The sequence below is a fragment of the Stegostoma tigrinum genome, chromosome 9, assembly GCF_030684315.1.
Source record: "Stegostoma tigrinum isolate sSteTig4 chromosome 9, sSteTig4.hap1, whole genome shotgun sequence".
In the NCBI taxonomy this organism is placed as follows: Eukaryota; Metazoa; Chordata; class Chondrichthyes; order Orectolobiformes; family Stegostomatidae; genus Stegostoma; species Stegostoma tigrinum.
In genome coordinates this window covers 79575668-79589076 of record NC_081362.1, presented here as the reverse complement: position 1 = coordinate 79589076, position 13409 = coordinate 79575668, and the positions used below count along the sequence as shown (strand labels likewise).

Genomic DNA, 13409 nt, shown 5'->3' with positions numbered 1-13409 from the left:
CCAGCCCAGCTCGTCCCCGCCTCCCTAACCTGTTCTTCCTCTCACCTATCCCCTCCTCCCACCTACCAGCCTCATCCTGCATCCTTGACCTGTCTGTCCTCCCCGGACTGACCTATCCCCTCTCCACCTATCTTCTCCTCAATCCATCTTTGGTCCGCCTCCCCGTCTCTCCCTATTTATTCCAGTTCCCTCTCCCCATCCCCCTCTCTGATGAAGGGTCTAGGCCCGAAATGTCAGCTTTTGTGCTCCCGAGATGCTGCTTGGCCTGCTGTGTTCATCCAGCTACACGCTTTGTTATCTTGGATTCTCCAGCATCTGCAGTTCCCATTATCTCTCAACACTGTGTGGAACATGATGTGAGTTGAAACGGCATGCAATGTATCATAGAAGGCATTTTATCAAAATTAATACTTAATTTAGTTTTACATTGAAATTCTGAAAATGTCTTCATCTCCCTTGAGGCCAATACCTTTTAAAAAGATGAATTCCCTTATAACTGGTGGAAATAATCAAGAAGAAAAGATTTCATGCTTTAAGACATTTAATGCAACAAATAAAGTAAGATCAACATGGATCTAACTTCAGCACAAGAAAGCTAATTCAGTCAGAATCATATAGCATAGAAAGAGATACTTCAGTCCAACTAATCAATCGAGCTGAAGAAGAGATACTTTCCCATTAGTTACCTAACGTAATAGTTTTGTCATGCTCCACCCTACTGGTAGTTATGTAGCTTTATAAGCCCCAATCCCATGTTACAATCTTCACAGCAGGCTATTTTTTCCTCGTCACATCAGGTTTGAATCTTCCTGTGTCTTTTAAAGATGCCTACAACTGCCTCAGTAAACAGTCAACCATAAGCAAGGGCTACTTCAGCAATTCCTTGTTTCTTAAATATCCAAAGGAGATTGTGGCTTCCTTTTGAACAGAAAATCAATTCTCACTAACATCAAATACAACGATTTCTCCCTCTGTGGTGAAAGCAGGGAAGTAAATTCTGATGGCTATTGTACAAAGAGCAATACATGAGAAATCCTTCTGTTCACAAATTCAAGGTCTCTGAAGAATTTTTAAAAACGAAATGTATCATGGATTATGTAGACAAAAAGGTGGCAAAAGGAGTATAATGTCGGAAAACCTGAGCTTGTTCATTTTGAAAGGGAGAACAGAAGAGTACATTTAAATGGAGAAAAACTGCAGAAATCTGCAATGCAAAGGGACTTGGGGTACTCATGCACAAACACAGGAAATTAGTGCCCAGGTGCAGTATGCAATCAGGAAGGCAAAAGGATCGTTGGCCCTTATTTCAAAGACGTTGGAGTATGAGTGTCGGGAAGTCTTACTGCAGCTGTGCAAGGTGCTGGTGAGACCACATCTGGAGTACTGGGAGCAATTTTGCTCCCCTTGAAGGGGATATATTATTTCATTGGCGACAGTTTAGAGGAAGTTCACTCGGATGATCCCCGATTGTCTTATGAAAAGGTTAAACAAGTTGAGGCTTTGCTCATTGAATTTAGAAGAATGAGAGGTGATTCCATTGAAACAAACAGGAATCGTAAGGAGCTTGACAGGGTAAATGCTAAGAGGATGTTTCCCCCCATTGGTGAGTTTGGGGCCAGAGGGCATAGTCTCAGAATTAAGAGATGCCAACTCAGGGCTGAAACAAGGAGGAAATTTTTCTGTCAGGGGGTTCAGAGTCTTTCAAACTCCTTGCCACAGAGAACGTTGGGGTCGTGTCCTTGTGTGTATTTAAAGCTGAGACAGATTCATTTTTGATCAGTCGGGGAATCAGGGTTCTGGGGAAAGGACAATAAAGCGGATGTGAGGAGTGTTTGATCAGCCATGATCCTACTGAATAGCACAGCAAGAGGCTGAACAGCCTACTCCTGTTCCTATTTCTTCTAGTACTACACAAAAAAAACACTACAAGCCAGAGGATAAGACATGTCAACTAAACATAGTATGTTCACCAGAGCCTATTACTGTGTATTCCAACTTCACTATGATGGGAATTGGAAAGAAAATATTGCACATTTCACTATCGTGATTTTTTTTTGTCTTGTCACTGTCATTTGATTATGAAACTTGCCAATGCTGCTACTCAGGTCTTTTCTTTCATTCCCAAATCAAGGAATATAAAACAATAAAAAAGGTAGCGATAGCCAAAAGGAAGTAAAGCACCCAGAAGTTCGAAATCCACGAGGTGCAGAATAAAGCTATCTCAATCAACCACAACACACACCATAAAAAAAATTTTAAAGGCAATTTGGCAGCATCTAAGCAAGAATTTTAATTCAGGGCAAAAACTACTACTTGGGCAAACTTTGGCAGAAACATAGGTAGCAGAATGAAATGTTTCTATTTTGATCAATCAACTCATCAAGAATAGAAAGTGAATCATTGTGTGCCCAGTTGGGCTGAACAATAAACTGCAGCATTCTAAGAGACTCATCATGCTTAAAAGTTGGATTGAAAGTTTGCAAACTAAATCTCATTTCACACAGATCATTATTACAAATAAGAAGTTCACCTTGTTAGGTTTACATTAGAACTTGGGTCAAGAATTGTGAAGCACTGTGCTTCTCTGCCACTCGTTCACCCAGTTCTGAAGTTATCAAAAACTAAGCCACGAAGAACAGCAAATCACATTAGCCAGAAATTACTGCTGATGTTAGAGAACAAATGTTTAGGACATTTATCTTCTCCCCATATACTAAGTTAAAATAACAAACAAGACAACAAGATAATATCATGAAAATTTATTAAATACTCATGGATATAGATAGCAGTAATTCCTAGAGTGTCCCTTTGTTAACTGCTTAAATATCATTGTTCAGACAGAGATGATTGTTTCTTACAATAAAGAGCTGAGCAATTTGTTTTGTGTTTATTCTGGAAATCTGGGCTGGAGAAATGGATCTTTTCACATTTAAGGTGTATCGCTCACCAGCAAGCAACTACTGGTTAGGGATTATGCAAACAAATACCAAGCAAAGCTCCATCTACTGTGGCTCAGTTCCAATTAGACCCCAGTCTGCCATGTCTTCCATTTCCTACACTGGGCAGTCCTTTGTATGGTTATTTCAAAATACAGATGATTTTTGTACCAAACGTTAAAGGCTGGATTCATTTTGCAAAAAAATCCTTTAATGCTTAAACTATGAGAAAATATTTAACTCATTCATCTGTGATACATTTAAACCAGTTCCAAAGGTGCAGGACTAATATTTTAAGGTGCTAGATTACAGTCAACTTGTTCAATGCTTTGGAGCATAATTTCAAAATTTGTGTGAGAGTTCATTTGCCAGCTGCATGTTCAAGTCATTTGCCATGGAAAGTAATTCCTACTCCATTGTATGGAGTAAATATTCAACATTTTTTTAGTTCACAAATTATAACACATCATACTATTTGGACCAAGCTGAATACTTCTGTTTACTACAGTAGAAGTTACAAATTATTGAAGTTTGTTTCTTCAAGTCAATTGATCTCTACTGATGGCCCACATTCTGTAGCTTAGTAAATTTCAGTAGTTTCAAAAGAAATATACTCACTAGATTGTCTTTGCTGGTGTAGTGGACCATCCAACCTTCTCTCACCATTGTACTGCTCTTCCTCTTTGTGTGCTTGACAGACTGTACTACTCTCATGAGAGGAATATTGTTGCTTGTTGAAGGACTAGAACAAAATGTTCCAAGTTACTGAACAAGGAATGACTATACAGAATTGAGATGCTGAATTATGAATACAATGGTCTATCAACATGTATTTATCTTGGTTTCCAAAACTGCTTAGCACAAAATCTTTTTTACAGTATTAAATAGAACAGTACCTAAAGAAAGCACTGATAAACAAGGACAGCATCAGTCTGGTTCTAACCACACAACTCAGAAAAGCAGCATAAATATACGGGGCGATCATAAACAAGCAAAGAGATAGGTGTCTAAACCGTTAAAAACAATGTAACCTGGATATATACAGGTAGATTAAATTCAACTTTGCCTGCAAAACTAAAGCATACAAGTATAAAATCTACTAGACCTAAATGAGGTTAAAGATTAAACTTCATTCATTCATGTTGTCAAGTTGTGGAAGGCTTCTGCAAAAATCAGTTAATGGCAATTTGATGAAATTCCTGAAAATAACTGGATAAATACAGCACATAGAACATTACAGCACAGTACAGGCCCTTCGGCCCTCGATGTTGTGCCGACCTGCCATACCATATCTGAACAAGAGTGAGATTGATGATTAAAAGGGAAACATTTGGATAGAAATGATCAAACAACCTGAAGAATATGTTGAACACTGTGCTAGTGGAATAATTTCACCTGAAGAATACATTCGATCAAGTAATGAAATTTTAAACTAAAATAATTGACCCTAGCCTAAATAACTCAGGGAAAGTCACTGAAATACTTATATACTTGGGAGCTTTGCTCGCAGTTCTGTAGCTCCTTTAGAAGTTTAACTACTCAGAAGAGTTTGTGACAAGGTGAATTGGAGTGCATGTATGTGAAAGGTACAGGCCTGATGGATTGAACAGCCACATCTTGTTACATACCATTACTGCCTTTTTCTAGTAAAGGAGTCTCCCTAACCTAACACCTTCATTTCCTCCCAGCAGATATGGGTATTGTCTCATCACCCCATTGTATAGTATCAAACAGTTATCCTCAAATGTGGCTTTCATACCATTCATACATTTCATACCAGAAGCTTCTCAATAAATACAGAAAATTTTTTGCACGATTGCAAAAACATAATGCAAAAAAGGGAGAAATTAGATTATGAAGGAAAGATAATTGTAAATTTAAAAAACAGAGTTTCTACAAACATTTAAAAGTAAACAAAGTGAGTGTCTGGAAATTAATAATGGAAAATAGGGAAACAGATGAATTGAACAGATGTTTAGTATCTGTCTTCACTGTAGAAGATAGACATCTCAGAAGTAATTGCGAATTAGAAGGTAAAAGGGAGGGAGGAATTAGAACATTCACAATTACAGAGAAAGGGAACTGAGACAATTATTCGTACTAAAAGCTGAGAAATTCACAAGCCTGATGAACTTCAGTCTAGGACTGTAAAAGAAATAGCTGCTGAAATAGTGGCCACATTTTTGGTAAATTAGAAACACTCCCCATATTCTGAAAATATCTAATTAGATTGGAAAATAGTGAATGTGACTCTGCTATATAAACAGGAGGAAGGAAATTGGAAACTACAGTCACTTTAACAACAATTATAAGGAAAATGCTTCAATTTATTATTAGGGATAATTTAGCAGGATGCTTAGAAAATCTCAATGCATTCAGAATAGACATGGTTTGTGAAAGGGAAATCATATTTGATTAATCTATTGGAATTCTGAGGAAGTAACAAGCAATGTGGATAAAGGAAGCAATTGATGACATTCTTGAAAATAACTGGATAAATATCTGAACTAGTGTGAGATTGATGATGAATGAATTGATGAGATTGATGAATAAAGCAATGTGTCTGTGAAAGTGCTGCAGTCAGATTCCCAACAGGCTTTCAACAAATGCCTAAATCGCAGGTTACTACACAAAATAAGAGCTCCTGATATTGGGATAACATAATAGTATGGAGAGAGGATTGATTAACTGACAAGAAACAAAGACATAAATAGGCAATTTTTGAGATGGTATTATATAACGAGTGCCACAAAGATTACAGCTGCGGTCAATCACTTACAACTTATATTAATAACTGGGATGAAGGGATAAAATGTATGAATGTTAAATTGCTGATGACACAAAGGTAGGTAATAAAGTAAGCTGTAAAGAAGGCACAGAGTTTGGAATGAGTTACACATACGGTAAGTGAGATAGCAAAAGTTTGGCAGACGGATTATAAATCGAAGAACACGTTGCCCACTTTGGCAGGAAGAACAGGCAGAATATTATTTAAATGGAGTGTGTAGAATGCTGAGGTACTGAGAAACCTGGGTATCCTGGCATATGAATCATATAATTTTAGTCCTAGGAAGAACAAGTGTGTAGAGCAAGAATGCAATTGGAATGTTGTTATTTAGGGTTACTTAGGAATGAGGCATATATCTGGGGTTGAAATTGTATCAGTGATAATGGGAACTGCAGATGTTGGAGAATCCAAGATAACAAAATGTGGGGCTGGATGAACACAGCAGGCCAAGCAGCATCTCAGGAGCACAAAAGCGGACGTTTCGGGCCTAGACCCTTCATCAGAGAGGGGGATGGGGAGAGGGAGCTGTAATAAATAGGGAGAGAGGGGGAGGCGGACTGAAGATGGAGAGAAAACAAGATAGGTAGAGAGGAGAGTATAGGTGGGGAGGTAGGGAGGGGATAGGTCAGTCCAGGGAAGACGGACAGGTCAAGGAGGCGGGATGAGGTAGTAGGTAGGAAATGGAGCTGCGGATTGAGGTGGGAGGAAGGGATGGGTGAGAGGAAGAACGGGTGAGAGGAAGAACAGGTTAGGGAAGCAGAGACAGGCTGGGCTGGTTTTGGGATGCGGTGGGGGAAGGGGAGATTTTGAAGCTTGTCAAGTCCACATTGACACCATTGGGCTGCAGGGTTCCCAAGCGGAATATGAGTTGCTGTTCCTGCAACCTTTGGGTGGCATCATTGTGGCACTGCAGGAGGCCCATGATGGACATGTCATCTAGAGAATGGAAGAGGGAGTGGAAATGGTTTGCGACTGGGAGGTGCAGTTGTTTGTTGCAAACTGAGCGGAGGTGTTCTGCAAAGTGGTCCCCAAGCCTCCGCTTGGTTTCCCCAATGTAGAGGAAGCCACACCGGGTGCAATGGATACAATATACCACATTGGCAGATGTGCAGGTGAACATCTGTTTGATATGGAAGGTCATCCTGGGGCCTGGGATGGGGTGAGGGATGAGGTGTGGGGGCAAGTGTAGCACTTCCTGCAGTTGCAGGGGAAGGTGCCGGGTGTGGTGGGGTTGGAGGGCAGTGTGGAGCGGACAAGGGAGTCGCGGAGAGAGTGGTCTCTCCGGAAGGCAGACAAGGGTGGGGATGGAAAAATGACTTGGGTGGTGGGGTCGGATTGTAGATGGTGGAAGTGTCGGAGGATGATACGTTGTATCCGGAGGTTGGTGGGGTGGTATGTGAGGACGAGGGGGATCCTCTGGGGGCAGTTGTGGCGGGGGCGGGGTGGGAGGGATGTGTTGTGGGAAATGCGGGAGACACGGTCAAGGGCTTTCTCGACCACTGCGGGGGGGAAAGTTGCGGTCCTGGAAGAACGTGGACATCTGGGATGTGCGGGAGTGTAATGCCTCATCCTGGGAGCAGATGCGGCAGACGCGGAGGAATTGGGAATAGGGGATGGAATTTTTGCAGGAGGGTGGGTGGGAGGAGGTGTATTCTAGGTATCTGTGGGAGTCAGTGGGCTTGAAATGGACATCAGTTTCTAGCTGGTTACCTGAGATGGAGACTGAGAGGTCCAGGAAGGTGAGGGATATGTTGGAGATGGCCCAGGTGAACTTGAGGTTGGGGTGGAAGGTGTTGGTAAAGTGGATGAACTGTTCGAGCTCCTCTGGGGAGTAAGAGGCGGCGCCAATACAGTCATCAATGTAACGGAGGAAGAGGTGGGGTTTGGGGCCTGTGTAGGTGCGGAAGAGGGAACAGGCTGAGACAATGGGTCGACCAGGGCAGGCAGGTTTGTGGATTTTGGGAAGGAGATAGAAATGGGCCGTACGGGGTTGGGAACAATGAGGTTGCAGGCTGTGGGTGGGAGGTCCCCTGAGGTGATGAGGTCATGGATGGTGTTGGAGATGATGGTTTGGTGCTCGGGGGTGGGGTCATGATCAAGGGGGCGGTAGGAGGAGGTGTCAGAGAGTTGGCGTTTGGCCTCGGCGATGTAGGGGTCAGTGTGCCATACGACCACTGCGCCACCCTTGTCTGCGGGTTTGATGGTGAGGTTGGGGTTGGAGCGGAGGGAGCAGAGGGCTGCCTGTTCAGTTTTTCTGCCGCCTTCGCCTCCACACTTACTTCTTTAACCCGGAGCCTAACCCTCCCTCCACTGACCCCTTCACCCTCCTCCTCCTGGACACCACCTCCAGGCCTCCTACTCTCCCTTGACCTCTTCATCTCCAACTGCCATCGAGACATCAACCGCCTCAACTTCTCCACCCCTCTCACCCACTCCAACCTCTCCCCCGCAGAACAGGCAGCCCTCCGCTCCAACCCCAACCTCACCATCAAACCCGCAGACAAGGGTGGCGCAGTGGTAGTACGGCGCACTGACCTCTACATCGCCGAGGCCAAACGCCAACTCTCTGACACCTCCTCCTACCGCCCCCTTGATCATGACCCCACTCCCGAGCACCAAACCATCATCTCCAACACCATCCATGACCTCATCACCTCAGGGGACCTCCCACCCACAGCCTGCAACCTCACTGTTCCCAACCCCATACGGCCCATTTCTATCTCCTTCCCAAAATCCACAAACCTGCCTGCCCTGGTCGACCCATTGTCTCAGCCTGTTACTGCCCCACCGAACTCATCTCCACCTATCTGGACTCCATTTTCTCCGCTTTGGTCCAGGAACTCCCCACCTAAGTCCGTGACACCGCCCACGCCCTCCACCTCCTCCAGGACTTCCAATTCCCCGGCCCCCAACACCTCATTTTCACCATGGACGTCCAGTCCCTATACACCTGTATTCCGCATGCAGACGGCCTCAAGGCCCTCCGCTTCTTCCTGTCCCGCAGGCCCGACCAATCCCCCTCCACTAACACCCTTATCCACCTATTTGAACTCGTCCTCACCCTCAACAACTCTTTCGATTCCTCCCACTTCCTATGGACAAAGGGGGTGGCCATGGGTACCCGCATGGGCCCAAGCTATGCCTGCCTCTTTGTAGGTTACGTAGAACAGTCCCTCTTCCGCACCGACACAGGCCCCAAACCCCACCTCTTCCTCCGTTACACTGATGACTGTATTGGCGCCGCCTCTTACTCCCCAGAGGAGCTCGAACAGTTCATCCACTTCACCAACACCTTCCACCCCAACCTCAAGTTCACCTGGGCCATCTCCAACATATCCCTCACCTTCCTGGACCTCTCAGTCTCCATCTCAGGTAACCAGCTAGAAACTGATGTCCATTTCAAGCCCACTGACTCCCACAGCTACCGAGAAGACACCTCCTCCCACCCACCCTCCTGCAAAAATTCCATCCCCTATTCCCAATTCCTCCGCCTCCGCCGCATCTGCTCCCAGGATGAGGTATTCCACTCCCGCACATCCCAGATGTCTACGTTCTTCCAGGACCGCAACTTTCCCCCCCGCAGTGGTCGAGAACACCCTTGACCGCGTCTCCCGCATTTCCCGCAACACATCCCTCCCACCCCGCCCCCGCCACAACTGCCCCCAGAGGATGCCCCTCGTCCTCACATACCACCCCACCAACCTCCGGATACAACGTATCATCCTCCGACACTTGCGCCATCTACAATCCGACCCCACCACCAAAGACATTTTTCCATCCCCACCCTTGTCTGCCTTCTGGAGAGACCACTCTCTCCGCGACTCCCTTGTCCGCTCCACACTGCCCTCCAACCCCACCACACCCGGCACCTTCCCCTGCAACTGCAGGAAGTGCTACACTTGCCCCCACACCTCCTCCCTCACCCCCATCCCAGGCCCCAGGATGACCTTCCATATCAAACAGATGTTCACCTGCACATCTGCCAATGTGGTATACTGTATCCATTGCACCCGGTGTGGCTTCCTCTACATTGGGGAAACCAAGCGGAGGCTTGGGGACCGCTTTGCAGAACACCTCCACTCGGTTCGCAACAAACAACTACACCTCCCAGTCGCGAACCATTTCAACTCACCCTCCCATTCCTCAGACGACATGTCCATCATGGGCCTCCTGCAGTGCCACAATGATGCCACCCGAAGGTTGCAGGAACAGCAACTCATATTCCGCTTGGGAACCCTGCAGCCCAATGGTATCAACGTGGACTTCACTAGCTTCAAAATCTCCCCTTCCCCAATGCATCCCAAAGCCAGCCCAGCTCGTCCCCTCCTCCCACTGCATCCCAAAACCAGCCCAGCCTGTCTCTGCTTCCCGAACCTGTCCTTCCTCTCACCCATCCCTTCCTCCCACCTCAAGCCGCACCTCCATTTCCTACCTACCACCTCATCCCACCTCCTTGGCCTGTCCATCTTCCCTGGACTGACCTATCCCCTCCCTACCTCCCCACCTATGCTCTCCTCTCTACCTATCTTGTTTTCTCTCCATCTTCAGTCCGCCTCCCCCTCTCTCCCTATTTATTTCAGAACCCTCTCCCCATCCCCATCTCTGATGAAGGGTCCAGGCCCGAAGCGTCAGCTTTTGTGCTTCTGAGATGCTGCTTGGCCTGCTGTGATAATCCAGCTCAACACTTTGTTATCATATATCTGGGGTTGTTTTGCTATTGTTCTATGGGGCACCACTGAAACTATTTATGGATTTCAATGTACAGGTTGTCTCTCCTTATTTGACAGGATGTACAGGCAGTGCTTAGGCTGAAAACGGGGTCTGTTCTTTCGTCCATTCCCAAATGAAATTGGATACACAAGTTTGAACACAACGCCATTGACAATATAAAATAGCAATTCATAAGTACAGGGGAGGTTTGTATGTTGGATCTTTAAAATTAGCCTTTGTGTGAGATCACATTCATGAGTCAGATGTCTGTAAATTGGAGATCTGTAAACGTATAAGAATCAATTCAGAGAAGATTCACTTGACTAATGTGTGGAGTGGGGTGGAGTTTGGTGGGGGGAGGTATCTCATGAGGAAAAGGTGGACGGGCTGGACCTAATTTTGAGCCATAGAAATTCCGAAGGGGACTTGACAGGGTGGCTGCTAAAAAGATGTTTTCCTTTCTTGGAGAAACTGCAAAAAAAAACCAAAGGGGGCAGGGAGAGACACATTTTAGAAACATTGTGGAGTTCAGGCTGGTGAACTTGACTCAAAGGGCTGAATGGCCCATTACTGCTCCTAATTCATATGTTTAAAGTATCATATTGTTGTAGAAGCAATGCCGCTGAATGGTGTTTTAAGTATGTACATAAAAGTGGAAGCAGAGTTATGTGTCAACTGGAACAAATTGTTAATATACAGCACCAATTTTCCCTAAAATATAGAAGGGTCTAATCTTGATCCAATGAAATAGTAAATACAGCATTTTAAGTATAACAAAGTATACTGATTACTACAAAACAGAGAATTTTCTTTGATGGTTACTTGTAGCATATAATAAAAGTGCTACCTGATTGTTCTGACAGGTTCTTCATCTTTGTCACCATCCAGATCAGACGAGTCCATAAAATACAACTTTTCTTCTGATGTGGATGGCTCCTCAGTATCATCCAACATCCTACTGCCATCGTTGTTCATGTCACTGCTATCTACCTCCATGGGCATGTCTGAATCAGGTCCTGGGCTGGCTGGTTCTGCAATGAAGTTAAAATTGCTGCATACATTTCCAGTTTTGAGTTTGGATACCTCAGTTAATAGCTCATCGGCCCCAATCAGGGAACTCATATTCTATGACGTCCACCTAGCTATGCCTCATTACAGTCACTACAAGAACATTCCAAAACTGTGCACTTAGTACCTCAACTGCAACAATTTGTTGCTGTACAGTATGAGGGCTGCCTCCAAGCCATTGTCCTAACGAAAGCTTTGATAAGCCTTATTTCAGCATAATGCTTTCATGGTGAGCAAATTAAAAAAAAACACTTTTAGTGTGTACAGCTGCCGGAATTCCAATGCCTAAATTGACAAGAGAACATAGGCATGTATCAGACAGTACTAAAGAATCCATTTTTTCTCAGCTATCATATCAAGGAAAGGGCGCTTGTTAGACTGGACCATTTCAAAGATGAATTTAAACATGGGATGGAGCATATTAAGAATGTAAGGTATTTTCTGCAGACATCTATAGATGGCTACTCTAGACCATTGCTCGTTGTGTATTGTGCATGGTCACAAAATGATCTAAAGTTGGCAGTTTTCGAGCTGAAAAGTTTCCAGTCTGCCTCAAAATACCCTGGAAAGGAAGTAAGCTCAAAAATTTGAGCAACAGCTAAAGCTAGCCATTTCACGCTGCTGTAGTGCGGAGGCAACATAAGTGATAGTTTCCACTAACGAAATGCTTGCATTATGTCAAAGAGATGCTCTGTTTATTTCACAAATGAGTAATGTGGTATTTGAATATCGGTGCCAGTCTTGCCAGGTGTGCAGGCTGCACATCCCAACAACTGGCAGATGATGTTAAGAAGCACATCGCTATGACTGTCTGCAATAAGTACTGACTTGTACTTGCCCATAAGACACTAAAGTAGAAGCAGGTCATTCAGTATATCAAATCTGCTCTGCCATTCAATGAGATTGTGGCTGACTGAATTAATCCTCAACTTCACTTTCCTGCTTTTCCCTATAACTGTTGATTTCCTTCCTGTTTATAAATCTGTATCTCAGTCACGAGAACCCTCTGTGAAGAATTCCAAAGAATCACTATCCTCAGAGAAGAAATTCTCCTCATCTCTCATAAATGTGTAAAGCCCTCATTCTGAAATCCATCCTCTAATCTGGGCTCTCCCACAGGGCAAATCAATCTTTCCGCATCTACCTCATAAAGACTCATATTTGCAAAACTCAAAGCACAGTGCTTAATCTTAGACTGTGATTGTGTCATAGAATGTAGAACATAGAACACAAGAGCACAGTACAGGCCCTTCAGCCCTCGATGTTGCACCAATCTGTGAAACCAAACTGAAGCTCATCTAACCTACACTATTCCATTATCATCCATATGTTTATCCAATGACCATTTAAATGCCCTTATACTTGGCGAGCCTACTACTGTTGAAGAAATGGCATTCCACGCCCTTACTACTCTGAGTAAAGAACCTACCTCTGACATCTGTCCTATATCTATCACCCCTCAATATAAAGCTACGTCCCCTCGTGCTAGCCCATCTCCATCCGAGGATAAAGGTTCTCACTGTCCACCCTACCTAATCCTGTGATCATCTTGTATGTCTCTATTAGGTCACCTCTTAACCTTCTTCTCTCCAACGAAAACAGCCTCAAGACACTCAGCCTTTCCTCATAAGACCTCCCCTCCATACCAGGCAACATCCTGGTACATCTCCTCTGCACCCTTTTCGATGCTTCCACATCCTTCTTATAAAGCAGCAACTAGAACGATACGCAATACTCCAAGTGCAGCCGCACCAGAATTTTGTCATTGGATACACTTGTTGAACAATCCCCAGTGGTTCAAGAATTATACTAACACCATTTAAGATGATCAGTTGGGCTCATACAGGCTCATTTACTCTTGCAAGAAACTTTGCATATTCATCTGCAGGAACCTGCCTCTCTACAAG

At 44.4% G+C, this 13409-nt stretch overlaps 1 protein-coding gene across 9 annotated transcripts in view; it reads right to left on the bottom strand.

Moving 5' to 3' along the window:
* prkd3 (protein kinase D3) overlaps positions 1 to 13409 on the bottom strand; it is a 388805-nt gene that overhangs the window by 93434 nt on the left and 281962 nt on the right. For all 9 annotated transcript variants that reach the window (XM_059648663.1, XM_059648665.1, XM_059648664.1 and 6 more), the window contains 2 exons: positions 11282 to 11465; positions 3555 to 3678 (listed from right to left, as the gene is read on the bottom strand). In XM_059648663.1, the coding sequence (XP_059504646.1) occupies positions 3555 to 3678; positions 11282 to 11465 (308 nt within the window). The remainder of the gene's footprint in view (positions 1 to 3554; positions 3679 to 11281; positions 11466 to 13409) is intronic.